At 42.3% G+C, this 15,450-nt stretch overlaps 1 protein-coding gene across 25 annotated transcripts in view; it reads left to right on the top strand.

Moving 5' to 3' along the window:
• Positions 1–15,450, top strand: part of mus81 (MUS81 structure-specific endonuclease subunit) — a 44,431-nt gene that overhangs the window by 14,414 nt on the left and 14,567 nt on the right. For all 25 annotated transcript variants that reach the window (XM_052497844.1, XM_052497819.1, XM_052497839.1 and 22 more), the window contains 5 exons: positions 3,142–3,269; positions 5,146–5,258; positions 5,344–5,463; positions 9,370–9,465; positions 11,855–11,995. In XM_052497844.1, the coding sequence (XP_052353804.1) occupies positions 3,142–3,269; positions 5,146–5,258; positions 5,344–5,463; positions 9,370–9,465; positions 11,855–11,995 (598 nt within the window). The remainder of the gene's footprint in view (positions 1–3,141; positions 3,270–5,145; positions 5,259–5,343; positions 5,464–9,369; positions 9,466–11,854; positions 11,996–15,450) is intronic.

The raw sequence follows: 15,450 nt of genomic DNA, 5'->3' as shown, positions 1-15,450 counted from the left end.
CAGATAGAATCACGAGAATCGCAATGCAGATGGAATCAGATAGAATCACGACAATGCAGATAGAATCACGAGAATCGCAATGCAGATAGAATCACAATGCAGATAGAATCACGAGAATCACAATGCAGATGGAATAACAATGCAGATAGAATCACGAGCATCACAATGCAGATAGAATCACGAGAATCACAATGCAGATAGAATCACGAGAATCACAATGCAGATAGAATCACAAGAATCACAATGCAGATGGAATCACAATGCAGATAGAATCACGAGCATCACAATGCAGATAGAATCACGAGCATCACAATGCAGATAGAATCACGAGCATCACAATGCAGATAGAAGCATGATTATCACAATGCAGATAGAATCACAATGCAGATAGAATCACAATGCAGATAGAATCACGAGAATTACAATGCAGATAGAAGCATGCTAATCACAATGCAGATAGAATCACAATGCAGATAGAATCACGAGCATCACAATGCAGATAGAATCACGAGAATTACAATGCAGATAGAAGCATGATAATCACAATGCAGATAGAATCACGAGAATCACAATGCAGATGGAATCACAATGCAGATAGAATCACAATGCAGATAGAATCACGAGCATCACAATGCAGATAGAATCACGAGCATCACAATGCAGATAGAATCACGAGCATCACAATGCAGATAGAATAACGAGAATTACAATGCAGATAGAAGCATGATAATCACAATGCAGATAGAATCACAATGCAGATAGAATCACGAGAATCACAATGCAGATAGAATCACAATGCAGATAGAATCACAATGCAGATAGAATCACGAGCATCACAATGCAGATAGAATCACGAGAATTACAATGCAGATAGAAGCATGATAATCACAATGGAGCATCACAATGCAGATAGAATCACGAGAATTACAATGCAGATAGAAGCATGATAATCACAATGCAGATAGAATCACAATGCAGATAGAATCACGAGAATTACAATGCAGATAGAAGCATGATAATCACAATGCAGATAGAATCACAATGCAGATAGAATCACGAGAATTACAATGCAGATAGAAGCATGCTAATCACAATGCAGATAGAATCACGAGAATCACAATGCAGATAGAATCACAATGCAGATAGAATCACGAGCATCACAATGCAGATAGAATCACGAGCATCACAATGCAGATAGAATCACGAGAATCACAATGCAGATAGAATCACGAGAATTACAATGCAGATAGAAGCATGATAATCACAATGCAGATAGAATCACAATGCAGATAGAATCACAATGCAGATAGAATCACAATGCAGATAGAAGCATGCTAATCACAATGCAGATAGAATCACAATGCAGATAGAATCACGAGCATCACAATGCAGATAGAATCACGAGAATTACAATGCAGATAGAAGCATGATAATCACAATGCAGATAGAATCACGAGAATCACAATGCAGATAGAATCACGAGAATCACAATGCAGATGGAATCACAATGCAGATAGAATCACAATGCAGATAGAATCATGAGAATCACAATGCAGATGGAATCACAATGCAGATGGAATCACAATGCAGATAGAATCATGCAGATAATCACAATGCAGATAGAATCACAATCACAATGCAGATAGAAGCAGAATCACAATGCAGATAGAATCACAATGCAGATAGAATCGAGAATTACAATGCAGATAGAATCACAATGCAGATAGAATCACAATGCAGATAGAATCACGAGCATCACAATGCAGATAGAATCATGATAATCACAATGCAGATAGAAGCATGATAATCACAATGCAGATAGAATCACAATGCAGATAGAATGCAGATAGAATCACGAATCACAATGAGCATCACAATGCAGATAGAATCACGAGAATTACAATGCAGATAGAATGCATGATAATCACAATGCAGATAGAATCACAATGCAGATAGAATTACAATGCAGATAGAATCAATGCAGAGAATTACAATGCAGATAGAAGCAGATACAATGCAGAATCACAATGCAGATGGAATCACAATGCAGATAGAATCACAATGCAGATGGAATCACAATGCAGATAGAATCACAATGCAGATAGAATCACAATGCAGAGCATCACAATGCAGATAGAATCACGAGAATTACAATGCAGATAGAAGCATGATAATCACAATGCAGATAGAATCACGAGAATCACAATGCAGAGATAGCAGATAGAATCACAATGCAGATAGAAGCATCACAATGCAGATAGAATCACAATCACAATGCAGATAGAATCACAATGCAGATAGAACATGAGCATCACAATGCAGATAGAATCACAATGCAGATAGAATCACGAGAATTACAATGCAGATAGAAGCATGATAATCACAATGCAGATAGAATCACAATGCAGATAGAATCACGAGAATTACAATGCAGATAGAAGCATGCTAATCACAATGCAGATAGAATCACGAGAATCACAATGCAGATATAATCACAATGCAGATAGAATCACGAGCATCACAATGCAGATAGAATCACGAGAATTACAATGCAGATAGAAGCATGATAATCACAATGCAGATAGAATCACGAGAATTACAATGCAGATAGAATCACAATGCAGATAGAATCACGAGCATCACAATGCAGATAGAATCACGAGCATCACAATGCAGATAGAATCACGAGAATCACAATGCAGATAGAATCACGAGCATCACAATGCAGATAGAATCACGAGCATCACAATGCAGATAGAATCACGAGCATCACAATGCAGATAGAATCACGAGCATCACAATGCAGATAGAATCACAATGCAGATAGAATAGCATCACAATGCAGATAGAATCACGAGCATCACAATGCAGTGTCAGCACCTAATTGTCATGATATGTTATCGTGAGATCCAATGCAGTAATTCCCAGCCAATGCAGATAGAATCACGAGCATCACAATGCAGATAGAATCACGAGCATCACAATGCAGATGTGTGTCACAATGCAGATGTGTGCATCACAATGCAGATAGAATGTGTGCATCACAATGCAGATAGAATGTCGTGTGTGTTAATGCATTCCGTGTGTGTGTGTGTGTGTGTGTGTGTGTGTGTGTGTGTGTGTGTGTGTGTGTGTGTGTAGGGGCAGCACGGCCTGTAAGCAGGAGCTGGTGAAGGAGCTGCAGAGGAACGGCGTAACCTTTGACGTCAGGAAGTTAAACGTAGGTGACTTCCTGTGGGTGGCAAAGGAGAGGGTCGCTCCCGTATCAGGTAACACACTGAGCTCGTCTTTTCCCCCCCTGGGTACTAAGTCTGTTTCCCCCTGGGTACTAAAAGTCTGTTTCCCCCTGGGTACTAAAAGTCTGTTTCCCCCTGGGTACTAAAAGTCTGTTTCCCCCTGGGTACTAAAAGTCTGTTTCCCCCTGGGTACTAAAAGTCTGTTTCCCCCTGGGTACTAAAAGTCTGTTTCCCCCTGGGTACTAAAAGTCTGTTTCCCCCTGGGTACTAAAAGTCTGTTTCCCCCTGGGTACTAAAAGTCTGTTTCCCCCTGGGTACTAAAAGTCTGTTTCCCCCTGGGTACTAAAAGTCTGTTTCCCCCTGGGTACTAAAAGTCTGTTTCCCCCTGGGTACTAAAAGTCTGTTTCCCCCTGGGTACTAAAAGTCTGTTTCCCCCTGGGTACTAAAAGTCTGTTTCCCCCTGGGTACTAAAAGTCTGTTTCCCCCTGGGTACTAAAAGTCTGTTTCCCCCTGGGTACTAAAAGTCTGTTTCCCCTGGGTACTAAAAGTCTGTTTCCCCTGGGTACTAAAAGTCTGTTTCCCCTGGGTACTAAAAGTCTGTTTCCCCTGGGTACTAAAGTCTGTTTCCCTGGGTACTAAAAGTCTGTTTCCCCCTGGGTACTAAAAGTCTGTTTCCCCCTGGGTACTAAACGTCTGTTTCCCCCTGGGTACTAAACGTCTGTTTCCCCCTGGGTACTAAACGTCTGTTTCCCCCTGGGTACTAAACGTCTGTTTCCCCCTGGGTACTAAAACGTCTGTTTCCCCCTGGGTACTAAAACGTCTGTTTCCCCCTGGGTACTAAAACGTGAGGGCGTTATGAATGTCAATAGTAGACTGTATATCATGTTTATCCACTCGATGGCGACCTTGTAAAGGGCCGTGATTCACCCTTCTGACACTTTCTTCTGGACCTTATTGTCAAATACTTGAAATACTTTTTGAAATACTTGAAATACTTTGACAGGTTCTTTTGAATATCCACTATTTTAATTTCAACCTACTCTTCCTCTCCCATCTCTCAATATCTCTCCCTTTCTCTCCCTTTCTCTCCCATCTCTCTCTCCCATCTCTCAATCTCTCTCCCTTTCTATCCCATCTCTCTCTCCCATCTCTCAATCTCTCTCCCTTTCTATCCCATCTCTCTCTCCCATCTCTCTCTCCCATCTCTCAATCTCTCTCCCTTTCTATCCCATCTCTCTCTCCCATCTCTCAATCTCTCTCCCTTTCTATCCCATCTCTCTCTCCCATCTCTCTCTCCCATCTCTCAATCTCTCTCCCTTTCTATCCCATCTCTCTCTCCCATCTCTCAATCTCTCTCCCTTTCTATCCCATCTCTCTCTCCCATCTCTCTCTCCCATCTCTCTCTCCCATCTCTCTCTCCCATCTCTCTCTCCCATCGCTCTCTCCCTCTCAACGCTCTCTCTCTCTCACCTCTCTCTCACCTCTCTCTTACCTCTCTCTTACCTCTCTCTCTACTACTTCTCTCTCTCCCACCTACCTCTCTCTCTACTACTTCTCTCTCTCCCACCTACCTCTCTCTCTACTACTTCTCTCTCTCTCCCACCTACCTCTCTCTCTACTACTTCTCTCTCTCTCCCACCTACCTCTCTCTCTACTACTTCTCTCTCTCTCCCACCTACCTCTCTCTCTACTACTTCTCTCTCTCTCCCACCTACCTCTCTCTCTACTACTTCTCTCTCTCTCCCACCTACCTCTCTCTCTACTACTTCTCTCTCTCCCACCTACCTCTCTCTCTACTACTTCTCTCTCTCCCACCTACCTCTCTCTCTACTACTTCTCTCTCTCCCACCTACCTCTCTCTCTACTACTTCTCTCTCTCCCACCTACCTCTCATTCCCTCCCCCTCCAGGTCAGTTGCGTGCCCCTCCAAGTAGGGAGCTGGTCCTTGATTACATCATCGAGAGGAAGAGGATGGACGACTTGTGTGGTAGCATCATCGATGGACGATTCAGGGAACAGAAGGTGTGTGTGAGAGCGCAGGATTCATCAACATACTGCTTTTTCCCTGCAGTTAGTTTTCAGACATTTCATCCTCTCCATCTCTCAGTTTCGTCTGAAGAGGTGTGGTCTACAGAAGCCCATCTACCTGGTGGAGGAGTGTGGTTCTGCTGCTGCTCACCTGAGTTTACCTGAGACCACCCTACAGCAGGCTATAGTTAATACACAGGTACACCTGAGACCACCCTACAGCAGGCTATAGTTAATACACAGGTACACCTGAGACCACCCTACAGCAGGCTATAGTTAATACACAGGTACACCTGAGACCACCCTACAGCAGGCTATAGTTAATACACAGGTACACCTGAGACCACCCTACAGCAGGCTATAGTTAATACACAGGTACACCTGAGACCCTACAGCAGGCTATAGTTAATACACAGGTACACCTGAGACCCTACAGCAGGCTATAGTTAATACACAGGTACACCTGAGACCACCCTACAGCAGACTATAGTTAATACACAGGTACACCTGAGACCCTACAGCAGGCTATAGTTAATACACAGGTACACCTGAGACCACCCTACAGCAGACTATAGTTAATACACAGGTACACCTGAGACCACCCTACAGCAGGCTATAGTTAATACACAGGTACACCTGAGACCACCCTACAGCAGGCTATAGTTAATACACAGGTACACCTGAGACCCTACAGCAGGCTATAGTTAATACACAGGTACACCTGAGACCACCCTACAGCAGGCTATAGTTAATACACAGGTACACCTGAGACCACCCTACAGCAGGCTATAGTTAATACACAGGTACACCTGAGACCACCCTACAGCAGGCTATAGTTAATACACAGGTACACCTGAGACCACCCTACAGCAGACTATAGTTAATACACAGGTACACCTGAGACCACCCTACAGCAGACTATAGTTAATACACAGGTACACCTGAGACCCTACAGCAGACTATAGTTAATACACAGGTACACCTGAGACCACCCTACAGACCCCCTACAGCAGACTATAGTTATATACCTGAGACCCCCCTACAGCACTAGGTACACCTGAGACCCTACAGCAGGCTATAGTTAGACCCCCCTACAGCAGGTACACCTGAGACCCTACAGCAGGCTATAGTTAATACACAGGTACAGGACCACCCCTACAGCAGGCTACACAGGTACACCTGAGACCACCCTACAGCAGGCTATAGTTAATACACAGGTACACCTGAGACCCTACAGCAGACTATAGTTAATACACAGGTACACCTGAGACCCTACAGCAGGCTATAGTTAATACACAGGTACACCTGAGACCCTACAGCAGGCTATAGTTAATACACAGGTACACCTGAGACCCTACAGCAGGCTATAGTACACCTGAGACCCCCTACACAGGTACACCTGAGACCCTACAGCAGGCTATAGTTATATACACAGGTACACCTGAGACCACCCTACAGCAGGCTATAGTTAATACACAGGTACACCTGAGACCCTACAGCAGACTATAGTTAATACACAGGTACACCTGAGACCCTACAGCAGGCTATAGTTAATACACAGGTACACCTGAGACCACCCTACAGCAGGTATACACCTGAGACCCTATACAGCAGGCTATAGTTAATACACAGGTACACCTGAGACCCTACAGCAGGCTATAGTTAATACACAGGTACACCTGAGACCCTACAGCAGGCTATAGTTAATACACAGGTACACCTGAGACCCTACAGCAGGCTATAGTTAATACACAGGTACACCTGAGACCCTACAGCAGGCTATAGTTAATACACAGGTACACCTGAGACCCTACAGCAGGCTATAGTTAATACACAGGTACACCTGAGACCCTACAGCAGACCCTACAGCAGTTAATACACAGGTACACCTGAGACCCTACAGCAGACTATAGTTAACACACAGGTACACCTGAGACCTGAGACCCTACAGCAGGCTATAGTTAATACACAGGTACACCTGAGACCCTACAGCAGGCTATAGTTAATACACAGGTACACCTGAGACCACCCTACAGCAGGCTATAGTTAATACACAGGTACACCTGAGACCACCTGAGACCCCCTACAGCAGGCTATAGTTAATACACAGGTACACCTGAGACTGAGAACCCTACAGCAGACTATAGTTAATACACAGGTACACCTGAGACCCTACAGCAGACTATAGTTAATACACAGGTACACCTGAGACCACCCTACAGCAGGCTATAGTTAACCTGAGACCCCCACAGGTACACCTGAGACCCTACAGCAGGCTATAGTTTACAACCTGAGACCCCCTACAGCAGACTATAGTACACCTGAGACCCTACAGCAGACTATAGTTAACCCCCCTACAGCAGACTATAGTTAATACACCTGAGACCCCCCTACAGCAGACTATAGTTAATACACAGGTACACCTGAGACCCTACAGCAGACTATAGTTAATACACAGGTACACCTGAGACCCCCCTACAGCAGACTATAGCTACCCCCTACAGCAGACTATAGTTAATACACAGGTACACCTGAGACCCCTACAGCAGGCTATAGTTAATACACAGGTACACCTGAGACCCCCCTACAGCAGACTATAGTTAATACACAGGTAGTTAATACACCTGAGACCCTACAGCAGACTATAGTTAATACACAGACTATAGTTAATACACCTGAGACCCCCTACAGCAGACTATAGTTAATACACAGGTACACCTGAGACCCCCTACAGCAGACTATAGTACAACCAGACCCCTAATACACAGACTATAGTTAATACACACCTGAGACCCCCCTACAGCAGCTATAGACAACCTAGACCCCTACAGCAGACTATAGTTAATACAACCTGAGACCCCCCTACAGCAGACTATAGTTAATACAACCTGAGACCCCCTACAGCAGACTATAGTTAATACAACCTGAGACCCCCTACAGCAGACTATAGTTAATACAACCTGAGACCCCCTACAGCAGACTATAGTTAATACAACCTGAGACCCCACCTGAGACTACAGCAGACTATAGTTAATACAACCTGAGACCCCCTACAGCAGACTATAGTTAATACAACCTGAGACCCCCTACACAGACTGAGACCTGAGACCCCCCTACAGCAGACTATAGTTAATACAACCTGAGACCCCCTACAGCAGACTATAGTTAATACAACCTGAGACCCCCCTACAGCAGACTATAGTTAATACAACCTGAGACCCCCTACAGCAGACTATAGTTAATACAACCTGACCCCCTACAGCAGACTATAGTTAATACAACCTGAGACCCCCTACAGCAGACTATAGTTAATACAACCTGAGACACCCCTACAGCAGCAGGCTATAGTTAATACACAACCTGAGACCCCCCCCTACAGCAGACTATAGTTAATACAACCTGAGACCCCCTACAGCAGACTATAGTTAATACAACCTGAGACCCTACAGCAGACTATAGTTAATACAACCTGAGACCCCCCCCTACAGCAGACTATAGTTAATACAACCTGAGACCCCCTACAGCAGACTATAGTTAATACAACCTGAGACCCCCTACAGCAGACTATAGTTAATACAACCTGAGACCCCCTACAGCAGACTATAGTTAATACAACCTGAGACCCCCTACAGCAGACTATAGTTAATACAACCTGAGACCCCCTACAGCAGACTATAGTTAATACAACCTGAGACCCCCCCCTACAGCAGACTATAGTTAATACAACCTGAGACCCCCCTACAGCAGACTATAGTTAATACAACCTGAGACCCTACAGCAGACTATAGTTAATACAACCTGAGACCCCCCTACAGCAGACTATAGTTAATACAACCTGAGACCCCCTACAGCAGACTATAGTTAATACAACCTGAGACCCCCTACAGCAGACTATAGTTAATACAACCTGAGACCCCCCTACAGCAGACTATAGTTAATACAACCTGAGACCCCCTACAGCAGACTATAGTTAATACAACCTGAGACTCCCGGCCCTGTTTTCGTGACTCCCGGCCCTGTTTTCGTGACTCCCGGCCCTGTTTTCGTGACTCCCGGCCCTGTTTTCGTGACTCCTGGCTATAACTTACCTTTCCAACTCTGTTAGGTGGTAGATGGCTTCTTTGTGAAGAGGGTCCAGGACGTGAAGGAGTCTGTAGCCTACCTCACTGTCATGACCCGATACCTCTCCAAGCTTTACCAGGTAACTATACACACACACACACACACATACTTGACCAGATGCCTGACCATGGCACTTCTGAAAGCCTATATCCCACTATAGCCTGAGGGATTTGCACAATAACTTTTCAGTTTGGGAATTGATATGGTGCAACGTAAAAAAAATCACAATCACCCGACCTCAACCCAATTGAGATGGTTTGGGATGATTTGGACCACAGAGTGAAGGGAAAGCAGCCAACAAGTGCTCAGCATATGTGGAAACTCCTTCAAGACTGTTAGAAAAGCATTCCAGGTGAAGCTGGTTGAGAGAATGCCAAGAGGGTGGAACGCTGTCATCAAGGCAAAGGGTGGCTACTTTGAAGAATCTAAAATATATTTTAATTTTAATTAACACTTTTTTGGGGTTACTACATGTTTCCATTTGTGTTATTTTATAGTTTTTATGTCTTCACTATTATTCTACAATGTAGAAAATAGGAAAAATAAAGAAAAACCCTTGAATGAGTAGGTGTTCTATGACTTTTGACTGGTGCTGTACACAAACACACTACCGACCAGATAGATCACCAAGCTTTACCAGGTCATGGTACTGCTCTTTTGGATTCTATAATATTTTGAATAGAATAAACATTTAAAACTAAAAAGGGAACTACAGTATTCAGCATTTGACTCTAGCCCCATACTGAATAGAATGATAATATAGTGGTAATGTAGTGCTAATGTAGTGGTAAGGTAATGTAATATAGTGGTAATTTAGTGGTAATGGTGATGTAATGTAATATAATATAGTGGTAATATAGTGGTAATGTAGTGCTAATATAGTGGTAAGGCAATGTAATATAGTGGTAATTTAGTGGTAATGGTGATGTAATGTAATATAATATAGTGGTAATATAGTGGTAATGTAGTGCTAATATAGTGGTAAGGCAATGTAATATAGTGGTAATTTAGTGGTAATGGTGATGTAATGTAATATAATATAGTGGTAATGTAATATAGTGGTAATGGTAATGGAATGTAGTTGTAATGTAATATAGTGGTAATGGAATGTAGTGGTAATGTAATATAGTGGTAATGTAATGTAGTGGTAATGTAATATAGTGGAAATGGTGATGTAATATAGTGGTAATGCAATATAGAGGTTATGTAATGGTAATGTAGCTGTAATATAGTGATAATGTAGTGGTTATATAGTAGTAATGTAATATAGAGGTAATGTAATGGTAATGTAGCTGCAATATAGTGGTAATGCAATGGTTATATAGTGGTTATATAGTAGTAATGTAATATAGAGGTAATGTAATGGTAATGTAGCTGTAATATAGTGATAATGCAGTGGTTATATAGTAGTAATGTAATATAGAGGTAATGTAATGGTAATGTAGCTGTAATATAGTGGTAATGTAGTGGTTATATAGTAGTAATGTAATATAGAGGTTATATAAGGGTAATGTAGCTGTAATATAGTGGTAATGTAGTGGTTATATAGTAGTAATATAGAGGTTATGCAATGGTAATGTAGCTGTAATATAGTGATAATGCAGCAGTAATATAATGGTGATATAGTGGTAATGTAGTGATTATATAGTGGTAATATAATGGTAAATGCAGCGGTTATACAGTGGTAATGTAATATAGAGGTAATGTAATGCTAATGTCGCTGTAATATAGTGGAAATGTAGTGGTTATATAGTAGTAATGTAATATAGTGGTAATATAATGGTAATACAGCGGTTATATAGTAGTAATGTAGTGATTATATAGTGGTGATATAGTGGTAATATAATGGTAAATGCAGCGGTTATATAGTGGTAATGTAGTGATTATATAGTGGTGATATAGTGGTAATATAATGGTAATACAGCGGTTATATAGTAGTAATGTAGTGATTATATAGTGGTGATATAGTGGTAATATAATGGTAAATGCAGCGGTTATATAGTGGTAATGTAATATAGAGGTAATGTAATGGTAATGTCGCTGTAATATAGTGGTAATGTAGTGGTTATATAGTGGTAATGTAATGTAATGGCAATGTAGCTGTAATATAGTAGTAATGTAGTGATTATATAATGGTAATATAATGGTAATGCAGCAGTTATATGGTGGTAATGTAGTGATTATATAGTGGTGATATAGTGGTAATATAATGGTAAATGCAGCGGTTATATAGTGATAATGTAATATAGAGGTAATGGTAATGTAGCTGTAATATAGTAGTAATGTAGTGATTATATAATGGTAATATAATGGTAATGCAGTGGTTATATGGTGGTAATGTAGTGGTTATATAGTGGTGATATAGTGTTAATATAATGGTAACTCTGGTGCTCTTCCCATGTGTTCATTTATCTCATTATTCATCAAGTGGTTTTCACTAGTTTCCATCTTATTGTCTTCTGATTTAGAACCGTACCTTGGTCTGTCGCTCCAGGGAGCTGGAGGGGGATGGACAGAACGAGGAAGAGTGTGGAGGGAGGGAGAGAGAGGACCCCTCCTGTTCTCTCATCTCCTTCGCAGAGTTCAACCAAGGAGCTGTCAAGAACAAGGTGTTTGTTAATCCTCTCTGTCTCTCTACAGTGAGAGGTGTTTGTTAATCCTCTCTGTCTCTACAGTGAGAGGTGTTTGTTAATCCTCTCTGTCTCTACAGTGAGAGGTGTTTGTTAATCCTCTCTGTCTCTACAGTGAGAGAGGTGTTTGTTAATCCTCTCTGTCTCTACAGTGAGAGGTGTTTGTTAATCCTCTCTGTCTCTCTACAGTGAGAGGTGTTTGTTAATCCTCTCTGTCTCTCTACAGTGAGAGTTGTTTGTTAAACCTCTCTGTCTCTCTACAGTGAGAGGTGTTTGTTAATCCTCTCTGTCTCTCTACAGTGAGAGAGGTGTTTGTTAATCCTCTCTGTCTCTCTACAGTGAGAGAGGTGTTTGTTAATCCTCTCTGTCTCTCTACAGTGAGAGGTGTTTGTTAATCCTCTGTCTCTCTACAGTGAGAGGTGTTTGTTAATCCTCTCTGTCTCTACAGTGAGAGGTGTTAATCCTCTCTGTCTCTCTACAGTGAGAGGTGTTTGTTAATCCTCTCTGTCTCTACAGTGAGAGAGGTGTTTGTTAATCCTCTCTGTCTCTACAGTGAGAGGTGTTTGTTAATCCTCTGTCTCTACAGTGAGAGGTGTTTGTTAATCCTCTCTGTCTCTCTACAGTGAGAGGTGTTTGTTAATCCTCTCTGTCTCTCTACAGTGAGAGGTGTTTGTTAATCCTCTGTCTCTCTACAGTGAGAGGTGTTTGTTAATCCTCTCTGTCTCTACAGTGAGAGGTGTTAATCCTCTCTGTCTCTCTACAGTGAGAGGTGTTTGTTAATCCTCTCTGTCTCTCTACAGTGAGAGAGGTGTTTGTTAATCCTCTCTGTCTCTCTACAGTGAGAGGTGTTTGTTAATCCTCTGTCTCTACAGTGAGAGGTGTTTGTTAATCCTCTCTGTCTCTCTACAGTGAGAGGTGTTTGTTAATCCTCTCTGTCTCTCTACAGTGAGAGGTGTTTGTTAATCCTCTCTGTCTCTACAGTGAGAGGTGTTTGTTAATCCTCTGTCTCTACAGTGAGAGGTGTTTGTTAATCTCTCTGTCTCTCTACAGTGAGAGGTGTTTGTTAATCCTCTCTGTCTCTACAGTGAGAGGTGTTTGTTAATCCTCTCTGTCTCTACAGTGAGAGGTGTTTGTTAATCCTCTCTGTCTCTACAGTGAGGTGTTTGTTAATCCTCTCTGGTGTTTGTTAATCCTCTCTGTCTCTACAGTGAGAGGTGTTTGTTAATCCTCTCTGTCTCTACAGTGAGAGGTGTTTGTTAATCCTCTCTGTCTCTACAGTGAGAGGTGTTTGTTAATCCTCTCTGTCTCTACAGTGAGAGGTGTTTGTTAATCCTCTCTGTCTCTACAGTGAGAGGTGTTTGTTAATCCTCTGTCTCTACAGTGAGAGGTGTTTGTTAATCCTCTGTCTCTACAGTGAGAGGTGTTTGTTAATCTCTGTCTCTACAGTGAGAGGTGTTTGTTAATCCTCTCTGTCTCTACAGTGAGAGGTGTTTGTTAATCCTCTCTGTCTCTACAGTGAGAGGTGTCTGTTAATCCTCTCTGTCTCTCTACAGTGAGAGGTGTTTGTTAATCCTCTCTGTCTCTACAGTGAGAGGTGTTTGTTAATCCTCTCTGTCTCTACAGTGAGAGGTGTTTGTCAATCCTCTCTGTCTCTACAGTGAAAGGTGTTTGTTAATCCTCTCTGTCTCTCTACAGTGAGAGAGGTGTTTGTTAATCCTCTCTGTCTCTCTACAGTGAGAGAGGTGTTTGTTAATCCTCTCTGTCTCTCTACAGTGAGAGGTGTTTGTTAATCCTCTCTGTCCCTACAGTGAAAGGTGTTTGTTAATCCTCTCTGTCTCTCTACAGTGAGAGGTGTTTGTTAATCCTCTCTGTCCCTACAGTGAGAGGTGTTTGTTAATCCTCTCTGTCTCTACAGTGAGAGGTGTTTGTTGATCCTCTCTGTCTCTCTACAGTGAGAGAGGTGTTTGTTAATCCTCTCTGTCTCTACAGTGAGAGGTGTTTGTTAATCCTCTCTGTCTCTACAGTGAGAGGTGTTTGTTAATCCTCTCTGTCTCTACAGTGAGAGGTGTTTGTTAATCCTCTCTGTCTCTACAGTGAGAGGTGTTTGTTAATCCTCTCTGTCTCTCTACAGTGAGAGGTGTTTGTTAATCCTCTCTGTCTCTACAGTGAGAGGTGTTTGTTAATCCTCTCTGTCTCTACAGTGAGAGGTTTTTGTTAATCCTCTCTGTCTCTACAGTGAGAGGTGTTTGTTAATCCTCTCTGTCTCTACAGTGAGAGGTGTTTGTTAATCCTCTCTGTCTCTCTACAGTGAGAGGTGTTTGTTAATCCTCTCTGTCTCTCTACAGTGAGAGGTGTTTGTTAATCCTCTCTGTCTCTACAGTGAGAGGTGTTAATCCTCTGTCTCTACAGTGAGAGGTGTTTGTTAATCCTCTGTCTCTACAGTGAGAGAGGTGTTTGTTAATCCTCTCTGTCTCTACAGTGAGAGGTGTTTGTTAATCCTCTCTGTCTCTCTACAGTGAGAGGTGTTTGTTAATCCTCTCTGTCTCTACAGTGAGAGGTGTTAATCCTCTCTGTCTCTACAGTGAGAGGTGTTTGTTAATCCTCTCTGTCTCTACAGTGAGAGAGGTGTTTGTTAATCCTCTGTCTCTACAGTGAGAGAGGTGTTTGTTAATCCTCTGTCTCTACAGTGAGAGAGGTGTTTGTTAATCCTCTCTGTCTCTACAGTGAGAGGTGTTTGTTAATCCTCCCTGTCTCTCTACAGTGAGAGGTGTTTGTTAATCCTCTGTCTCTACAGTGAGAGGTGTTAATCCTCTCTGTCTCTACAGTGAGAGGTGTTTGTTAATCCTCTCTGTCTCTACAGTGAGAGAGGTGTTTGTTAATCCTCTGTCTCTACAGTGAGAGGTGTTAATCCTCTCTGTCTCTACAGTGAGAGGTGTTTGTTAATCCTCTCTCTCTCTACAGTGAGAGGTGTTAATCCTCTCTGTCTCTACAGTGAGAGGTGTTTGTTAATCCTCTCTGTCTCTCTACAGTGAGAGAGGTGTTTGTTAATAATCTCTGTCTCTCTACAGTGAGAGGTGTTTGTTAATCCTCTCTGTCTCTACAGTGAGAGGTGTTTGTTAATCCTCTCTGTCTCTACAGTGAGAGGTGTTTGTTAATCCTCTCTGTCTCTCTACAGTGAGAGGTGTTAATCCTCTGTCTCTACAGTGAGAGGTGTTAATCCTCTCTGTCTCTACAGTGAGAGGTGTTTGTTAATCCTCTCTGTCTCTACAGTGAGAGGTGTTTGTTAATCTCTCTGTCTCTACAGTGAGAGAGGTGTTTGTTAATCCTCTGTCTCTCTACAGTGAGAGAGGTGTTTGTTAATCCTCTGTCTCTACAGTGAGAGGTGTTTGTTAATCCTCTGTCTCTACAGTGAGAGAGGTGTTTGTTAATCCTCT

Source organism: Oncorhynchus keta, chromosome 35, assembly GCF_023373465.1.
Source record: "Oncorhynchus keta strain PuntledgeMale-10-30-2019 chromosome 35, Oket_V2, whole genome shotgun sequence".
Taxonomy (NCBI): domain Eukaryota; kingdom Metazoa; phylum Chordata; class Actinopteri; order Salmoniformes; family Salmonidae; genus Oncorhynchus; species Oncorhynchus keta.
The sequence above is the reverse complement of the archived record's forward strand: the minus strand, read 5'-3'. Positions and strand labels throughout refer to the sequence as shown.